Genomic DNA, 18,504 nt, shown 5'->3' on the forward strand with positions numbered 1-18,504 from the left:
ATTCATCTCCTGCTACGTCTGGGAAGGAGATTGTCATGTAAATACATGGCAGAACTGGCTGATTGCACATCAAGCCCATAATGCCCAACCCTCCTCAGTAACACTGTGGTCACTACAAAATGTTAGTATCAGAAAAGGTCTTCAGTCCTGAATGCAACCACTCCTCCCACATGTGCCTCATAAGAATAGTTCTTTGGCTGAGCTCTTCAGGATGCATTGGCTCTGAAAAATTCAAAGCAACATTTTTCTCAGTAGCCATACTTGATATTCTAAAGTATATTTTTGCATTGCTGTATTCAGTGCTAATTTGGTGCCACAAAGATGCAGTATATTCAATACAAATGAGAAACAGTTGCAGCCCAAGCTACTCCTTTGAATTTCCTGACTCCTGCACATACAAAAATGTGCATATTTTATTCAACTTTTTTTTTCCCTTTTCATTGTTTCAGAGCATAAATCCTTGAGTAGAAGTTTGTCACACTAGGATTTCATGGGAATGATAACAAATAAATGTGCTAGGAACTAAACAGAACTGGCTCAAAGGAGCAGACTGTTAAAAAAAAACAAACACCGAACCCAATCTGAACTGGTTGATTGGGTCCTCTATGCCTATAGCACTAGCTATATTTTCAGCTAGATTTTCAGCTGTGTAAGCTATAGGAGCATTATAGTCTTCAGCACAGATGAGCTTGTTTGTGCAAAGGATCCAGCCTGTATTTCTGTAGAAGATACTCCAGACATACGTAGGCTTGCATAGCTTCCTTACCGTTTCTCTTACACACCCATCAACATTTCAGGAAGAAGGAATTTCCTATGTGTTTCGGACACCAGAGTAAAAACAAACACAAAATCCAATGTGAACTACTTCAGTACAGACTTAAAAATCCCTCATAGAGGAAAGTCACAACTGGTAAAATACATATTTTATATTTTTTTTATGTAACTGAGTAGGTTAAAAAGAAAGAGAGAAAAATCACTTCCAGCTAAGAACAAGCAGGAGAATTTAAAATTGTGTATTTTTAGAAACTTCTATTTTGATGTTAAGTGGTCCATTTAAGCATGTCTAGAGTGGCCAGTCAGAAAGTTTAGAGAGAAATGGCTTTCTTGATGTATTGTTGCACTAAACAACATTTGAATGGGGAAAAAGCATACAGAGAAAGCAGTCATCATACCTTGAACAGGGAGTATGCTGGCCACGTTTGTGGCACAAAAACTATCTGTAAGAAACCTTTTTGCATAAAATTGTGCTCAGCAGTAATAAGAAACAAAAGAATGAAAAAGAAAGGTGACCCTATGCATGCATAACTGAAAACCATAAAGTAGCTCTGTACCATCTCTCACTTGCAGTGAACACTGAAGGGGAAAATATTATGATGATCACACATTTAACTGCAGTAATCCTGGATTAAAGCATTTAATTCCTAGATTGTTTACAAGACATCAATATAAACATTAATAAGGAGATATATGGCAGGCTGCTTTAAAAGTATATTACTTTGCTGTCAAAACTAGCTAAGGTACAAATGAAATATTTTATTCTTTCTAAAGGAAGGCTTTATCTTAGGGATTCTAAGTAATCACTTATGCCTGAACTGCTACATAAAAATGTAACACCCTCTGCAAACATTAAGTAGGTGGTTTCTCCTTTGTTAGTAAATGGAGTACACCCTAGCCTTTTAAATTTTTTAATATCTTTGGAAATAAAAGGTGTCTCCAATATAATAACAAGTAAATTAGATTTCTTCAGACAAGAGTTACAATTAACAGAAAGCATCTGTACCATGTTTACCTTTATGAAGCATTATTGTACTAACTAGCACATAACCTCAATACAAATGAATACTTATTCTCGGGGCCATCTGGAAAACTCTTCACAGTTCACTCTGAGGAAACTGGTAGCTATGAGGGAAACATGCGTCTACACTCTCCTCCACCAACAAAAATTCCCTGGTCACTCAGTACAGGTAAATGACCTCATCATCTTAAGGCTTGTTTTTCACTATTTGAACAAAAAAATTTCTGGGCCCAGCTTCAGGTAGTCAGCAAAGGCTGGCACCTCACAGCAGGACAGGCACTCAATCCCGCTGTCCATATTGACGACAAACATGTTGAACAAGGTTGGTGTTGGGACTGGTCTTGTTCAACATCTTTGTTGGGAACATGGACAGTGGGATTGAGTGCGCCCTCAGCCAAGTTTGCCGATGACACCAAGCTGTGTGGATCAGTTGATACATGGGAGGGAAGGAATGCCATCCAGAGGGACCTTGACAGGCTTGTGAGGTGGGCTGATGCCGACCTCACGGAGTTTAACCATGCCAAGTGCAAGGTCCTACACCTGGGTTGCAGCAATCCCAGGCACAGCTACAGGTTGGGCAGAGAAGAGATTCAGAGCAGCCCTGCGGAGAAGGACTTGGGGGTGTTGGTCGATGAGAAAATGAACATGAGCAGGTAGTGTGCACTCACAGCCCAGAAAGCCAACCGTATCCTGGGCTGCATCAAAAGGAGTGTGACCAGCAGGTCAAAGGAGGTGATCCTGCCCCTCTACTCTGCTCTCGTGAGACCTCAGTTGGAGTATTGTGTGCAGTTCTGGTGTCCTCAACATAAGAAGGACATGGAACTGTTGGAATAAGTCCAGAGGAGGACCACGAGGATGATCAGGGGACTGGAGCACCTCCCGTATGAAGAGAGGCTGAGAAAGTTGGGGCTGTTCATCCTGGAGAAGAGAAGGCTGTATGGAGACCTCATAGCAGCCTTCCAGTATCTGAAGGGGGCCTATAAGGATGCTGGGGAGGGACTCTTTATTAGGGACTACAGTGATAGGACAAGGGGTAATGGGTTAAAACTTAAACAGGGGAAGTTCAGGTTAGATATAAGGAAGAAATTCTTCACCGTGAGGGTGGTGAGGCACTGGAATGGGTTGCACAAAGAAGTGGTAAATGCTCCATCTCTGGCAGTGTTCAAGATCAGGCTGGCCAGAGCTGTGGCTGACATGGTCTACCGTGAGACACCCCTGCCCATGGCAGGGGGGTTGGAACTAGATGATTGTAAGGTCCTTTTCAACCCTAACTATTCTATGATTCTATGACTGGGAATTTCCAGCATGTACAATGTCACTTTTCAGAAACGGGTTATGTGAGACAGATTTAAATTCAATTTTCCCCTGGATTTTTTACATTTCCATTTCTCCTGTTACAAATAGCACAATCCTCCCATCTCCAACCCCCAGTAATGTATAAATTAATTTCTCATAGTTCACTTTAACCGAAATATTAACTCAAAAGAAGTTGGGTTAAATTTATACCTAAAATTAACTGTAGTAAAGAGAAGCCTTTCCACAGGCATGAACAGGTTTACCTCTGGATGGGGAAATCCAGGAGAGATACTGCAGTGCAACATCACTCCACACATCCTTCCGACCTCTGCATACTTCAGCAGGAACAAGAGCAGAAGTCATCCCCAATGTCACTCTCTCTCCCAGGTACTGGATAATGTAAAGTTTTGTACCAGAAGGGAAACTTTATAAACAGGAGGTGGCAAACTCCCAGGTGATGCAGCCAAAGCCTTGTGACCAATACCTCCAAGAGTTCAGAATCACTGCAGTGACTTGGAAAACTATAAATTCATTGGTTTTGCTAAGTTGGAGAAATTCTACGTTGTCCCTCAGTGACAATACTGTGAAGTATCTGTAGTAGTACACTCTACAACTGCATGCCTGTTATCCTTACAGACAGCATTCTTGCAAACGTAACTGAGATTACCCCATGCAGAAAGAATGAGGGAGGAGGAAAATAAAACCAAACGAAAAGTGAATCTTAGAAGTTACTTATGTTTAATGCTTAAAAGTCTGAATGCACAAACAATAGTCTACCATTATACAAGTACTGCTGGTCAATACAATGCATTAGAACTATGTACAATGACACAGTTTAGTATCAAAATCTTTCTACAATGTAGAGTATTACGAAACTGTTAATGACATCAAACACTAAGCACTTAAGACACCATTTTTTGCTACCACATTTGGAACTTCAATGAACAGTCCATTTTAACTTGCAGCATCAATCCATTTCTAGTATGAAATTAAGTAATTTTCTACTTATACAATAAGATTTATCTACACGGGTCTTTTGATTTTGATCCATAGCAGCAAAGGCACTGTACATCAGCAGATCCACAGACTTAAAAGATTTTTTTCTTTTTAAAGCATTCAAAAAAAAAAAAAAGTCACAGATCATAGTTTAACAGCAACAACAATAACATAAAAAGAAAACACGTTGTCTCTGGCACAATGGCTCAGTCTGTGTTCATTTTAGGGACATCCAATCAAGACTTGGATTGGACTGTTGGCGAACAAAGCAAGTCCTTATCCCAGTGAGAATCCATTCCTTTTTGAATTTCGGAATGAGTACTCTTGTAAATCCTACCTAGGAGGTCATTGCTTTTGTAGTTTGTATATTGGTAGGCATCCATTCTTATTTCAGTGCAGTTTCCAAAGAACATATCAAATATTTTCATAATCTCTTGTAATTGAAAAATTGCCCAAAGACACATATCCCCATTTTCAAGGAAACATTGCAAAAGTTTCCAGAAGTAACAAAGGTGATTCTTTGAGGCAACTTACTGTACTCTCTACAATATAACAAAGAGAGGTGTTTATATTAAAAAACCTAGCTTGACACCAAAATGTTTATCAACAGAAAAGCATTGAGAACAAATCTGTACACAAGATGCTCTATTAACATTGCAAATATATAAATTAGCACATTCTTACTTAAAGTGAATTGAATTTTGATGTGAACTGAATTTGCCATTCATTGTAGTCATGTAGATCACTGGCTACAGTTTTCAATTTCCTAAGTTTCCAAGACTGTCTAAAATAGTTAAGATACAGCATCTTCCCACGAAATAATTATACTGTAGTAACACTTAGAGGTCTCAACCAAGAACAGGACTAAAAAATATAACAAAGTTTATTTTTTTAAATAGAAACTGCAAGTCTTATTTAGTGTAATTTTAACTATCTCCTGAACATCCTTCTCCATGATCCCCAATTTATTCACCTGCAAAACCACAAAGTATACAATGCACCTTTCAAACTAAAGCCGGGGGGACAGCTTTATTTAGTCAGTTCATTGTTAGAAAGCCTTTTTAAAGAAAATAAATACATTACAGCTATAATACATAATTAAAGAGTCAGGTTCACTGTTAAGTATGCTTATTCCATCTTCTTCCAAATAGATATCTGACGATTTGGTATCACAAGTTCTTAATGAGCATTCACAAATCAACAGCAAGTTAAGAAGGTAAAAATAAATTTCACAACTGTGATGGATGAGCATTTAAATTCTCAGTTAAGAAAAAAAAAAAAAAGGAATATACAGCAAAGTGCTAGGAGAAGGAGTTCTGTCTGTATTCAGATTTGTCTCTAATAAATAACTTCGTAGACTGTAGCTTTCTTGTCTCCAGAGCCAGTGACAATGTATTTGTCATCCACAGAGATATCACAGCTAAGCACGGATGAGGATTCTTTGGACTACAAGAAAGACAAAAAAGAAGAAAAAAAGAATAAAAAATACAGCTTTCCATCCTTCAATCCAGAAGGGCTTGAAGGTTAATTGGAAGAGTTTATAGAAAGGGAATACACCGAAAGCTTATTTAAATATCAGTACCGTAGTGGCAGCTTTTGCTACAAGACTGTTTCTCCAAACTTGTACCTAAAGCTCTATGGCAACAAAAAACAGCAGCAGAAAGGGAAGCAAATGTTATGAACCTACAGATAATCTATCAATCAAAAAAAAAAAAAAAGGAAGCAGTCCTTTCTATACCCTTTACAAGTAATGAGCATTTATTAATATTTTATATATTAGCTTTTGCATAAAAAATGAAGAGCCATATTCTTGTTGTTCTTCCTTCCCTTTCTTATTGAAAACCAGAAATCATTATGGAGTAGCACTACAAAGCCCTGCTCACCCACAGGCATAAGACAAAAAGACTCCGTAGAAGTAACTGTACCTCCTCTCACTATTTCCCCAACTTAGAAGTCTTTGTGCCCCACACAAAGGAATTTACATTACCAGGGATGATGCAAATATGAAAAGATATTATGGTGGAATAGGATGCACAACAGTGTACAGCAAGTGAATGGGAGACAGAATATATCAAGATACAGTAGCTCTGCCTCTCAGGTCTTTTCTGTGTTTTCTGAGATGACGTATACGTTCTTGTCACTTTATACCTGCTGTTTCAGTGAATGTTTTCTTCACATAACATATGTCCATGTTCCTCTCTATCTGTCACCACAAGAGCTAAACACTTCCCAATCATGGTAAGCTTTTGCCAAGAAACCTCTGCTGCACTGCACAGGAAGTTTCTTTCTCTACCCCTCACTAAGAAAGCTACACTGGAGTTTTAACATCACTTTTAAGGAAGATGTGTTTTTGTTAGGATGATTTGGGCTTCCTGTGGGAGGTGGTTCCAGAGCTGAATAGCCTCCACTAAATAATACCAGACCTCAGCATTCCCATGTCAGGGCAAACTGTGCTGTTCCAAAAGCAAAAGACAAGGCAGGTAGCACAACAGGTGAGACCTCACCATTTAAACCTGAACACCAGTTAGGTAATTAAAAAATACCCACCCTAGAGGTATCTGTAGGTGAAAGAAGAAAATGTCATGCCAAAAATCCCACTTTTGTTTAATGGCACACACTGAAGTGCCATTAATATTGGGTACAGAGGGACTGAAGACTATAAAAAGGTTACAACTTCTAGTTACACTCCACAGGGCTCCTCCATAAGGATACAGTCTTGCTTAGAAGTCTGACTGCCCAGTCCACTGACTTTACACATCTCATCCAAAAAAAAAAAAAACACACATGTTGAGTATGTCTCTCAGTTTTACCTTGAATTTTGGACATTAAGACTGTTCACCTAATGACATTACTTGTATTACTTATATTACCTGTATATACTGTATTACAGAAATACGCACTACAAGGTGAGAAAGAAGGGTATTAAAAACAATTATGGATTAACAGGCCACTTTATTGTAAGAGCTAGGTTACTCAAATGTTAGAAAGGACAAGAGCGCATCTCTCTTTAATTACAGACAAAATCTTAAAGGAATATAATAATTACCCAAGAATTTCAATTTAAAACCTCCTTAAGCTAATGACAGACCCTGAGATGTGCAGCTCTACTGCACTGTAATGTATGTGGAAAATAGCTTTTAGGAGATTATTACCTGGAATATACTGGCTCCATAAGGTGTCCTCCAGGCATTAAGAAGATTATCCTTTCCAGTGCTTACAAACCATTTGCCTGCAACAGATTGTTTAAATGTTATTGCTGCATTTTGTTTTCAAGGAATGCACCTCAGAAAACAGATTAATCATAAAAAACAATGCATTCACACATATCCAAAGGACAGTCACATATTTATCTGGTTGCACTATAATATTCAATCACAATATAAGCAGTTCACACAAAAAAAGCAGTCATACAGAATTTTTAAAATCATTTTAATACTTAAAGATCTAACTTTTAATTATAGCCTTACTTTCATTTAAAAGAAATCTTGAATGAATTTCTCAGGAGGGGAAACACTGTCATAGAAAGATTTGCTTACCACAGTGAGCAAATTTGAGTGACAACACGCAACTCTCATGAAGATGTAGCTGATACTTGTCTGGCTTAGTAACATGCAGCACCTCAACATTACTGTTCTCCATTCCTACTGCCAACCACTCACCAGTGGGACAATAGCCCAGTGAGAAGATCTGGAATAAGCACAGCACATGCTTCAATAAATAGAGGAATGAGTTTCAGGTATCAAAACCAACTCTGGCTACATTATTAATGCTGAACAAAATCATACTTTGGTCTACTACGCTTTTAAAAACATGATAATCCAATTACTATAATAATCAGGATAAATTAGTTCATGTAAACAAAGCTCAATTAAAACTGTAACAGTAACGCACTGAATCAAGCTATCAAAGTTAATGTCTTAGCCTGACAGCATCAAAAAATATTTTTTGTAAAATATTTTTGAACAAGAACATACAGAAATGGGAACACATTGCACATAGGAACACTTTAATCTGGTAATTCTTTTACAAAAAGATTCGCCACTACTCTCACTGGAGAAGAACTAATCTGTCAAATAGTCACAATCCAGAAAGATGTTCAGCTGCCACACTGAAATAAAAGTGTGAGAGTAAGTGAAAAATTCTCTGGAGTTCTCTTTGAGTGTGTTTTTGCTGAAAATAAAATAAACAAAATAAAATAAAATAAAAATATACAAAAAGATAAAACCCAAAAGTGCTTGTTTTAGAAAACCATGACAGATTTTTCTTAACATTCCAAAGCTTCTAAGGTTGAACCTGTGATGTGAAGTCATGTTGCTGTAACTGTCTTCCTTCTCTGAGATCCCAGGATCTGACTGTATTGTCCAAGCCCCCCGTCCACAATTTGGTGCCATCATTAGAAATGTCAATGCAGCTCGCTCCATCTGTGTGGCCCTGAAATTGCCTGAAAACATTGAAACAAGACACACACATTCTCACACTGCAAAGAGTCAGTTCTGATCATGTATACAGAATATCTCCTTTTTTTCTTCAGTCCCTGACCCACAGCTATTAAAGACAACAGCAACATCCAATAGCAATCTGAGATTAATAAAACTCTGGGATGATCATGTGAGTTTTGTGATAAATTGATGATGCAATCAGGCCAGACAGCCAAGCACTAATTTGATTCTAGAAAGCATACTTTACAAGTCAGATGCTCTAGGGATCTTTGCTGCTGAATGTGCGATATCCACTATTTGACTGAAAATACCCCACTCCCCTAAAAGAAATGCAGCACGATCACCAAAATTAACTGAGTTTAAGAAGAATCCTTAGGCCACCAACAAAGCTGGAAAAAAAACAGCATCCGTATAAATGAGTATAAATATATCAGGGAGTAAAAGTCTGCCTTTATACGCAGTACTGATATATTACATAAAACAACATACATATTGCAGTGTACAGTGCAGCTTTGTATGACTGGCTCCTAGCTTACAGTACTTTAGTGTTAAGCAGCAACCCATACTCCTAAGATACTAAGATTGCAATGCAGTAATTTACATACAGCTTTACCCAAGACACATTTGCTGAAGAACTGATTAAAGAGATTGGAGTGTGAGCACAGTGCATTGCATGGAGACAAAGAAAACCATCTGTTCAAAGAACGTACAGCAGTGTCAACACCAGATGATCTTAGGAAATTACAGTTATGGGCTGCTCAACAGGCCTGGAATTATGAAACTCTCAAAACCTATAAAAAATTATATAGACTTTTGTCAAGGTATTACCATGGCTATTGCCTAGCAATGAAATACTGGAAGCAGCTATACAGACACCATGAAGAAAATAGCATACACATGCAGAAGAGCACATAAAGCCGTGTCTAATTAATTCTTCACTACCTGATGATCCAGTTCTGTTGACCTACCTTACTAAAGTCTGGTTATGCAGATCCCACACTGCAATGTTCCCATCGCTACAGCAAGAGAAGCAGACCTTGGAATCGGGGCTGATAGCTAGGGCATAACAAGCTGGAGCAGAGGATGTCAGCTCTGCTTTGATACGAGGAGTTGGAGCTGCCAAATCCCAAATGGATAATGTGCTGGCTTCTCCACCAACAATCAGGGTGCGGCCGTCGGGGAGCAATCTGCAGGAACGGATGTAGTTATCTCTGTTCTGTGGAGACAGAAGCCATCAAGAGATTACTCATGAGGAAAGGAAAACAGCATTAACATGAGAGCAGAAATCCATAAAAGTATTGTATTCCCTCCTGGTTTTAATGAGCCATTTATACTTATGACAATGACAAAGTGTATTAATGCCAGAAAATGACATGACATTAGGGAAGTACTTAAACTTGATCTACAAAATTCAGCAGTAAAAGATATTTAATCTTAATTAGCATCTAAATGCAAAGACCTGAACCCAGTCCAAAACAATTCAAGATAGCTGTATTTGACAGCTTGGGTAGAAAGTTATATTTTCATACTCTGTTTATTTCAGCATATTAACCTCTCGGCATGGGGGAGTACAAAATTCCCTGCACACTACCCCACTCTGTTCTGGTGAGACTTGCTGCCACCATCTAGATGTCAGAGGAAAATATTTGGGCAATTTTCTTCATTTGTGTAGCAACTTGTGTAACAATTCATTATATGTCTACATGCGCTGCACAGTTTTAATTTTACTGCCTCTGTAACAAGAAGCAGCAACTTACCAAGAACTGGTAAATAACATCAGAAAAGCTGTTAACAATGGTTCATCTTGTTAGCACATTCAAATAATTTGTCAATAACACTCAGGGATATTTTTAATTGTCACATTAAGACAAGGCACTCACACACATATGCAGACACGAAATACATGACATTATCTTCAAATATTCTTGAAGAATATAGCTGCAAGACAGCAATTTTTTGCATGATAGGATATCAAGCTTTAGGACTGCCAACAAACATCAAAGTTATAAATAATATTTGCTGTTCTGTCTTTGATCTTTCCCCCTACCAATTCACTTTTAAGCCATTAAAGATGTTTTGATTTGCTGAGAGTGGGGAGAAACCCAGAAGTACGACAAGGAACATATTTCAAACTTGGTTCTAAAAGAAAAAAAAATACAAATGAAATACCAAGGTTTGATACCAATGAGAGTACTCAAGTAGCCAATGGTTTTTGCACCTTAACGGTAGCAAACACAACCTGCTATATTCTCCCACTGTCATATGCTGCTGTTCACCTACCAGGCAGTCCAGCTGGGAGACAGGGCTCTTGTTGCCAGGGTGGCTGATGTCCCAGACTTTGACACACCCTTTCCCACCTGTATAAACGTGTCTTGTGGGGTTGCTGATGGTAACTGCACACACAACTTCCCCGTGGTTCAGAGTGTTGATCTGACGGGCATGGCGAGGGATTCCTGGACCAATGAGGGCATCAGGAGGGAAAGGAACTGGCTGCATCTGACCATCTGCACTTACATGAAATGAGTATGCTCTGAAGGTAGAAGAAAGATAGGTGGCGATTTAAGAAGTTTTTCTTCAAGCCTCTTTAAGAAAACAGAATTAAAGGTGTATTTCCACTGCAGGCATTCAGATTGTGCACTCGGCTCCTTTTGCAATCTTTTTAAGAATGTGAATAAGAAATAATTCATTTATCTATAACAGGACCACCAAAGTATAAACTCAGGTACTCTTCTTTTAATGGGCAAAGTCAAGTACCATCTACCAATCAAATGAGCTTTAAGAACTCATGCAATGATGATTTCAGACATGCATGAGGATACACGATGCTACTCTTAAACTTAGGGCATGCATTTCAGGGAAGGAAGGTCAGGTCAGGGGCCCCTGGAAGACAGAAATAGTTGGCCGGCCACTGCAGGACAATGCAGATAGCAGAGTGCCAGGGATCATTTGGTTTCTCCATTACTGACTCTAATGTGCACACTTGCAGCTCTGTGTGCTGCCAAGGTGGCCCAAACTCACGCAGGTCCCACGCTCCTCAAGCCAAACTGCCCAGCACTGTACATAAGGGTGCAGTGAAACCTCCACTGTCAAGGAGGAGTTAAGTCCTCAAGGCACACTTGCTGACATCTGACATGAGAGACCAGCAAAAATGCACTGGATTTTTTTCTCACTTTAGAGCTTGCTGTCTTTTCTTTCTTTTTTTCCCCACATATATATATACACATTTTTGTGTGTGTGTGTTCATGTGTACCTAACACAATAGCTACAAATCATTATTTCTCTTGCCAGAACTAGGGCTCTTACTTAAAAAGAATGTGTTGTGTGACTGCCAGTTATGCCGCCTGTGAATAACCTATCAACAGCTTCATCTCAAAATATTTTCCAGGGAGAACAGTTAGGTTATGAAATTGTCTTATTCTGAGATGCTACCTGACACATCACATCTATCACAAGAGCAAAACTTCATAAGAGGGTTCACCTACACATAGCAAGGTATGATTAACAGAAGGCTTTAATTTCCTCAGACCTAAAAAATCATCATAGTACTGACGAAAAATCCATTGTCACAATGGTGAGATGAGAAAAGCTCACAAAAACATCATTTTAAGAGAATACTTAGGTATTCACTTCCCTAATTGTTACTTCTAAGTCACTGAAGAAAGCAGTATTTAGTATTCAACTACTGAATTTGTTATTTAAGATTCATTAACACTAGAACAATAATTTTAAGTGGGACAAAAGGCAACTGCATTTCCACCTTTCTGCCCTATTCCCAGAGCTTTATACACTCTTCTCATCCTCAGCTCTGTTTCTTGTTCTGGCAGGTCTGAGTGACAGATCGTATAATCATTGTCCACTTCTCGACATTAAACACATACAGGAAAGGGTAGGACATTTCTGTGGTTGTCAGAAGCAGCAAACCACGTCCATGAGTAGAATTAGTGTTCAATTATCAGCACAGAAATCTGAAGTATCTTCCTCATTATCTCCCTAATTCCTGCTTGCTGCAGTAAGGAACTCAAAAAAAGCAGCTGATGGTCTCCTGAAATCTCTAACAAAACAAGTGGAACTTCATTATCATCTTTTCTGATTTCTGTATGCAGTCATGTTCTGCAGAGCCATGTTGAGCACTGACTGTATGGTACTTTTATTAGCTAAAGTGATTTTTAGCATGCTTATAGAGTACACAGGGAACATATTTAACAATTACAGAAACAAAGCATAGATCTGAAGTGATCTGTGATGACATTATTCTCATTCTATTCATTACACCATACCAGCACATATGATTAAACTGCTGCTTTGTTGCTTAGCTTGATTTTGTGGTGGTTGAGTGTTTTTTAAGGGTTTTGGTTTTTTGCTTGTTTTTGTTTTTTTCACTCTGAGAACTAACACCTTATGTTGCTTATTTGAAGTCCTCTAAATATCTGAAACTATAAATACCTGGCAGGCACTTTTTTCTTCTTTTCATGTTATCTACGTTTTCTATTTACATATTGTACAATTCTTAGTGTTTCACTATATCTCTAAAGTGAAGAGCATTATGAGGGGCCAAGACTCTTGATATGCCACACACTGCCTGCTGCATTTCAACAGACACTCAACAGTGTGGAGAATTTACACAACTTCTGCTCTAAGGGAAAAGAAAGAATAAATGAGAAAGCAAAAACCCTGGACGATAGCTGTGAAAAGCACCGCACTTAAGATGAAGAAAAATCAATGCAATTATGCTAAAACAACCACAGATCTCAAAGGTTTCAGGCCTATGGCAGAGAAATGGCAGTTACAGTTAAATCTTTAAAGCAGTCATCAATACATCAACAACATTCAAAAACCTTGGAGATACACCAGAATTGAATTGGTTTTACTTCAGTTTGCCTGATGTTTGATTCTCCCTCTCCCTAACACAAGTGAGACGTGAGCAGGGAGATCTCCGCACCCTGGTATTGCTGTTTCTCAGACCACTGCTAAGCCTGGTAGAACTGGACACCTTTCCTCTTGGGCAACCGACATCATCAAGGATGAACTTGAACCCAGCAAACATTCTATGTGCCTGCTGCATGTACAGGATGAAGGTCTGTGCCCCACAGGATTTTTAATGCACACAGCTTATCTGGATGCTGCTGTACAGGGATTTCTATACTTGCTTTATGCAGCCACCTAAAGGGCATGGCAACCAGCAGAAAAGTCAACTTAGGGTGGTGACCAGTGTGTGATGTGCAAGAGAGCTGGATATGGTTTAAGGCTTGTGTGATACATTGTCCTGGGTTCAGCAGCAGCAGTCATTTTTTCTCCTTCTTAAACCACGACACATATGTACAAGAGGAGCTACAGGTGCTAGGACTGATTGCTTGTCACCACAGTATGTTATTAACCTTCAGCATCTGCAAGCTCACTGACAGGTAAGTATATGCATTTACTCACATGCTTGAAAGCATGTGACTACCCCCAGCCACTCCTCCACAATCATATCCATACATACAAAAGTGAAACGAGTGGCATAAACATCTCCTGCCCTTGAAACTCTGAAACTCTTACCCAGTATTAACTGGTCAGTTGCCCATAAGTGTCAAACTGGAGGACCCTTACATAAAATCTGGATCAATATGGTTTTCATAGCTGTTTTATTTTTTCCCTTCTCTAATTCAAGACAGATGTGAGCACAGAGTTCTTCCTATCTGTGTATTTTTTTTTCTGAGGCTTACAACAAATGGTGTCTGGTAGAACAGGTCACTCTACGGTCAGCTCCATCAAGGATGAATCTGAACATTATGATATAATAATTCTTTTCAGTACTTTCAATCAAACAAAACATTACCGTGTTCCTTTCTCTGCACACTGCTGCTTATAGCAGCTGATAAGTTTGCAAGTAACTTGCAAGGATTTTGTGAACAAAGAAATCAGTTTTTTAAACTGAGGAGCAGAATACAGTAGAGATGGAAAGCTGAGATCCTGTTCCAGTTCGCATTTCCACACAAGACAAACCAGTCAGATTCAGCATGTAACATCTCGAAGTTCAGCTCTTTTTCTTTTTTTCATTTATTTCTGTCTCTTTTACTCTGTATCACCCAGTTCTTGTCAGCTGCTATTAGTCTCCAAAGCAAATTCACAAATGCAACTTTAAGATTAAATAGTGTTTCTCCTGTCCTTGCCAAACAGCTAGATTTACTTCTATTCACACAACAGTTTTCAGTAGCTAAGGGGAATTCCAACTGGCAAGGGAACACAACTTCAACAGATGACTGACTTTTGAGGTTGTATGCTTGATACTCACGGTTTTCCTCCTGGGATGCCTGTGAGATTGGGAGGGATGCCTGGGACTCGCATGTGATGATGTGGATCAAAACCAACCTATAGTTGTCCCCATGTAAAACAAAAAGGTGTATTAAAGACAGCGTTAGCCAAAGGAAGACTGTTTAATTCATGTTCTCCGTAACACACTCTCTGAATTACAGAGACTGAGCTAGATTTAACTTCCCAAATTACAGAGACTGAACTAGATATAACTCTGCAGGTCTTACATTTACTATAAGCTGCTCTCAACACCAAACGCACTAGCATCAAACACTTACCACTGGAGATCTCCCGTAAGCTGCTGCTGCTGCTGCTGCAGCTGCTGCACTCATTTGAGGGGAAATATTGTGCAGACTGGCGTAGGCAGCTCCAGGGCTGGTCAGCTCCCCATTCATACCAGCATGTGGCACAATCCCAAATGGAGTAGGATAAGGACATGGCACTGCCATAGGTGTCCTTAAACCTGAAGCTATTGAGGAGGAAAAGAAGAGAGAAGTCATACAGCCAACCCAGACCCACAAAATGAAACATGAGTTTGGTAAATGCACTGTATTGAAGTGTTGAAGAACCAGTTCCGCATCCAGTTTAAGCAGCTGTAATATACTGCCCCATCACTGCAGGTTTAAATGCAGCGTAGTTAGGGACAAATAGGCAGTGTTTCACACCATCAAAATATACAGAGACTAACCTAGTGGGTCCACACCTGGGGGTTTGCCAGGCACTGGCCTCAGTCCGGGAGTGGAGTTGCTGCCGGGAGTTGGGGCATCAGTCCGTGGAGTTGGGGTATTTGATTTAGACACAGGAGTGGTAGATTTCTCATTCTAATCACCAAAAAAAAGGAAAAAAGTTATTTTACTTTTTTAGCTACCAGTTGGAAAGAGAAGTGAGGACAGCCAGAATGCATGTGATTAGAGGTATTCAGCTTTTGGATTTGGGTTTCAACAGTCCCTGCCAATGAAGAGAAGCTGCACAGACACTGAAAATAATGGAATGGCTTTGAGAATTATCTGCAGCCTTCACAGCTTTCCTCATCAGGAGCACCTGTATCATTCAGAATGAGGTCAGTGACTTGAGAATCATTGCTGACAATTACACTGGCAGCATATGTGAAATCTGTCAGTGGTCTCACTCTGCTCATAGTGGACATGCTCCCAGTAAGAGTTTCTGTGAGAGGCCGCTGCCGGATGGACAAGAAGAGCAAACCCCCACATACAACTGGCCAACAACTCATGCCCAAACATGGTGCTGGAAAGGACGGAGACAGTGATGGGTATAAAGTCAGGAACTATGCAGTGCAGCTCTTCTGACAAGCTTGTTCATCAGGCAAACCACTAACTCCTGGGCCTGAACCTGTCATTCCATCACCTTTTCTGAGCACTACATTCACTTTAAGCTTTCTTTTTATTTATTTTATTCCTTTAAATAATCATGTACTCTGACCTGTGAAGAACAGAGAGGGAGTCTCTTTGCAGCTCAGGAAGATGATTACTTATAACTGTGGTCACAAAAAGAAAAGGAAAGAACACCCCTGACTTGCAATCAGCTTTTTTCTTTTTTTTTTCATTGTGATTTGAGATGCAAGTCAAGGAGGGCTCTTGTAAATGACAGATTACTTTTTCGATAGAAAATAAAAATTATTGTTGTTGTATATGGCCTGGTAATTCAAACAAAGCTAACAACCAAATCACATCCAAGCAGGAAACTGAATTTGCTATAAACCACAGCACAGGAAAACAGCTCAAGAAGTCCCTGTGTATTTTTATTTATTCTCAGAATGATGGTATTTCATATGGGGGAGGAGAAAAACATCTCTCAGTACAGCACATCTATCATCTACCTATACCACCAGTGAAAATAACCTCTTCCTATCCCAACAAAAAGCTGTGGACTTTCTCCTTACTCTGTTACTAAATTCCAGTGAAGAGACAAATAAAACAGATTTTAAATTGATGATTCACAGTGCTTTACTGTTAGCTGTGGAAATCCAAATTGCGTCCAGTCAGAAATTCGGTAAACATGTGTTTTGGCATTTGATCATGGGTCTGGAGCATCCTGAAGCACTTACAAGGCTAAGTTCTTTGGATTTGGAGGAAGGAGTACTGCTGGAGGATGCAATAGATGCCGGACTAATTGGTGCATCTTTCTTCAGCAGTCGAGTCTTGTCCAAGCCATTCTCCCGTGGAGAGTGTGCTGGGCTCCCCCGAGGAGAGGAAGGATCCTAAACATCAGCAATGTGGGTTAGTATAAAAACTTCATACTAGCCACTAGTGCTTGTCTTGAGCAATTTTCACTTTGGAATGAACCTGTGTCATAAAAACTTGACATCTTCTTTCCATTCTTAATTGATTTAGCTGATAAAATTGTGAAATCGAGATGGATAATAACAATCAACTTTTCTTACATTTTCTTTTTTGTTTAAGAGAGTCTGAAAATTTGATGCCACTAAGCATGAAAAACACTGCCCAATCTATGGATATTGAAATTGTCAAGTAAATGTAATTTGTCGGGTGACAGACTGAAAAGGTTTGAGGCACTTGGCAGATCTGATAAAGTTCACAAATGAAGTCATGGCCAGAGTGAAAGAAAACACAGACACCGTTACAATCTGCCTACTACCTGCTGTGCTGTGCTGGCTTCAAATAACTCAAGCAGATTTTTGGTTCATACAAGAAACAAAAAGGTCCTTGTAGAAATAAGTGTTACAGATCTGATCTGCATTCTAAAGAAAGATGACCTGACTGAATTCCCTCAGGCACTTGAAGCTCCTTTATGGAGACAAAGGCTGTAACCTTATACCCCATATGCACAGAAACCACTGAAGACACCCCTACCACTAACACAGTAAGGTAGAAAAAACGCCATTGTGCATACCTCATTGGAAACATCAACAACCAAGTTGTCATCACTCTTTTCACCATCACTGTCCTGCAAGACAAAGCAATGTGTCAAAAACATTCATTTAATATCCTAACGTTTTTCAAGTACTAAGAAAAAATAAACCAATGAAATGCAAGGCTGCTCACAACTATGCAACGCAGCATTTATTTTTACCAAGCCTTATGTGGTAATACAATTATAATATTTAAGTCACCTACAGTGCTTCTGCTGAACAGGTAGCCATAGGTTATTCCCAGTTTTCACAATGGTAAACAATGACACAGGATTAAAATCCTCATCCTAAATTGCACTGCACTGAGAACCAGAGCCAAGCTACAGTCCAGATACACCAAGTCCCAGCCTAACTAATGCTCAGTCCTCTTGTTGTATGCCTTCCAGGTGCTCTGTATTTGTACTATTAAAAACACTATCAATCCTACATACTGAAACCTTCGATATAGCACAGACATGAAGAGGGAGGCAGTAAGAACCTGCTAAAAATCTGATGCTTCTTTTTAAAAGTAGTTATGCAGCAGGGATCAGGTGAAATTACAGAGGAAATTACAGAAATTACTTAATTTCGACAATGCACAATGTAGGCAATTTACTCACATAACGAGCTGCTATTTCCTTCTCTTCTGTTTTCTGTTTTTTACTATCTGTAGAATAATCTGTTGAATTTCTGTGCTTTTCTGCTGTTCTGAAACTGGCTGAGGGAGATACCGAAGAGCTCTGCAGTCAGGAAAGAGAGGAAGAAAACATCATCGGATGCTCATTCAGAATAAAGTGGTTCATTTGTCACTATCC

At 39.2% G+C, this 18,504-nt stretch overlaps 1 protein-coding gene across 6 annotated transcripts in view; it reads right to left on the reverse strand.

Annotated features, from left to right (window-relative positions):
- Positions 1-3,808: 3,808 nt before the first annotated feature.
- The window catches only part of LOC134175180 (transducin-like enhancer protein 4), a 100,134-nt gene continuing 85,438 nt past the window's right edge, over positions 3,809-18,504 (reverse strand). For 5 of the 6 annotated variants that reach the window (XM_062640815.1, XM_062640805.1, XM_062640825.1 and 2 more), the window contains 12 exons: positions 18,310-18,429; positions 17,692-17,745; positions 16,886-17,038; positions 15,509-15,641; positions 15,099-15,289; positions 14,801-14,877; positions 10,807-11,056; positions 9,495-9,742; positions 8,381-8,528; positions 7,624-7,774; positions 7,240-7,316; positions 3,809-5,533 (listed from right to left, as the gene is read on the reverse strand). In XM_062640815.1, coding sequence (XP_062496799.1) covers positions 5,426-5,533; positions 7,240-7,316; positions 7,624-7,774; positions 8,381-8,528; positions 9,495-9,742; positions 10,807-11,056; positions 14,801-14,877; positions 15,099-15,289; positions 15,509-15,641; positions 16,886-17,038; positions 17,692-17,745; positions 18,310-18,429 — 1,710 coding nt within the window. In that variant the 3' untranslated portion in view covers positions 3,809-5,425. The remainder of the gene's footprint in view (positions 5,534-7,239; positions 7,317-7,623; positions 7,775-8,380; positions 8,529-9,494; positions 9,743-10,806; positions 11,057-14,800; positions 14,878-15,098; positions 15,290-15,508; positions 15,642-16,885; positions 17,039-17,691; positions 17,746-18,309; positions 18,430-18,504) is intronic. The other variant, XM_062640795.1, reaches the window with a different exon arrangement.

Source organism: Pezoporus occidentalis, unplaced genomic scaffold, assembly GCF_034315485.1.
Source record: "Pezoporus occidentalis ecotype Australia unplaced genomic scaffold, CSIRO_AGI_Poc_V1 ctg117, whole genome shotgun sequence".
Lineage (NCBI taxonomy): Eukaryota > Metazoa > Chordata > Aves > Psittaciformes > Psittacidae > Pezoporus > Pezoporus occidentalis.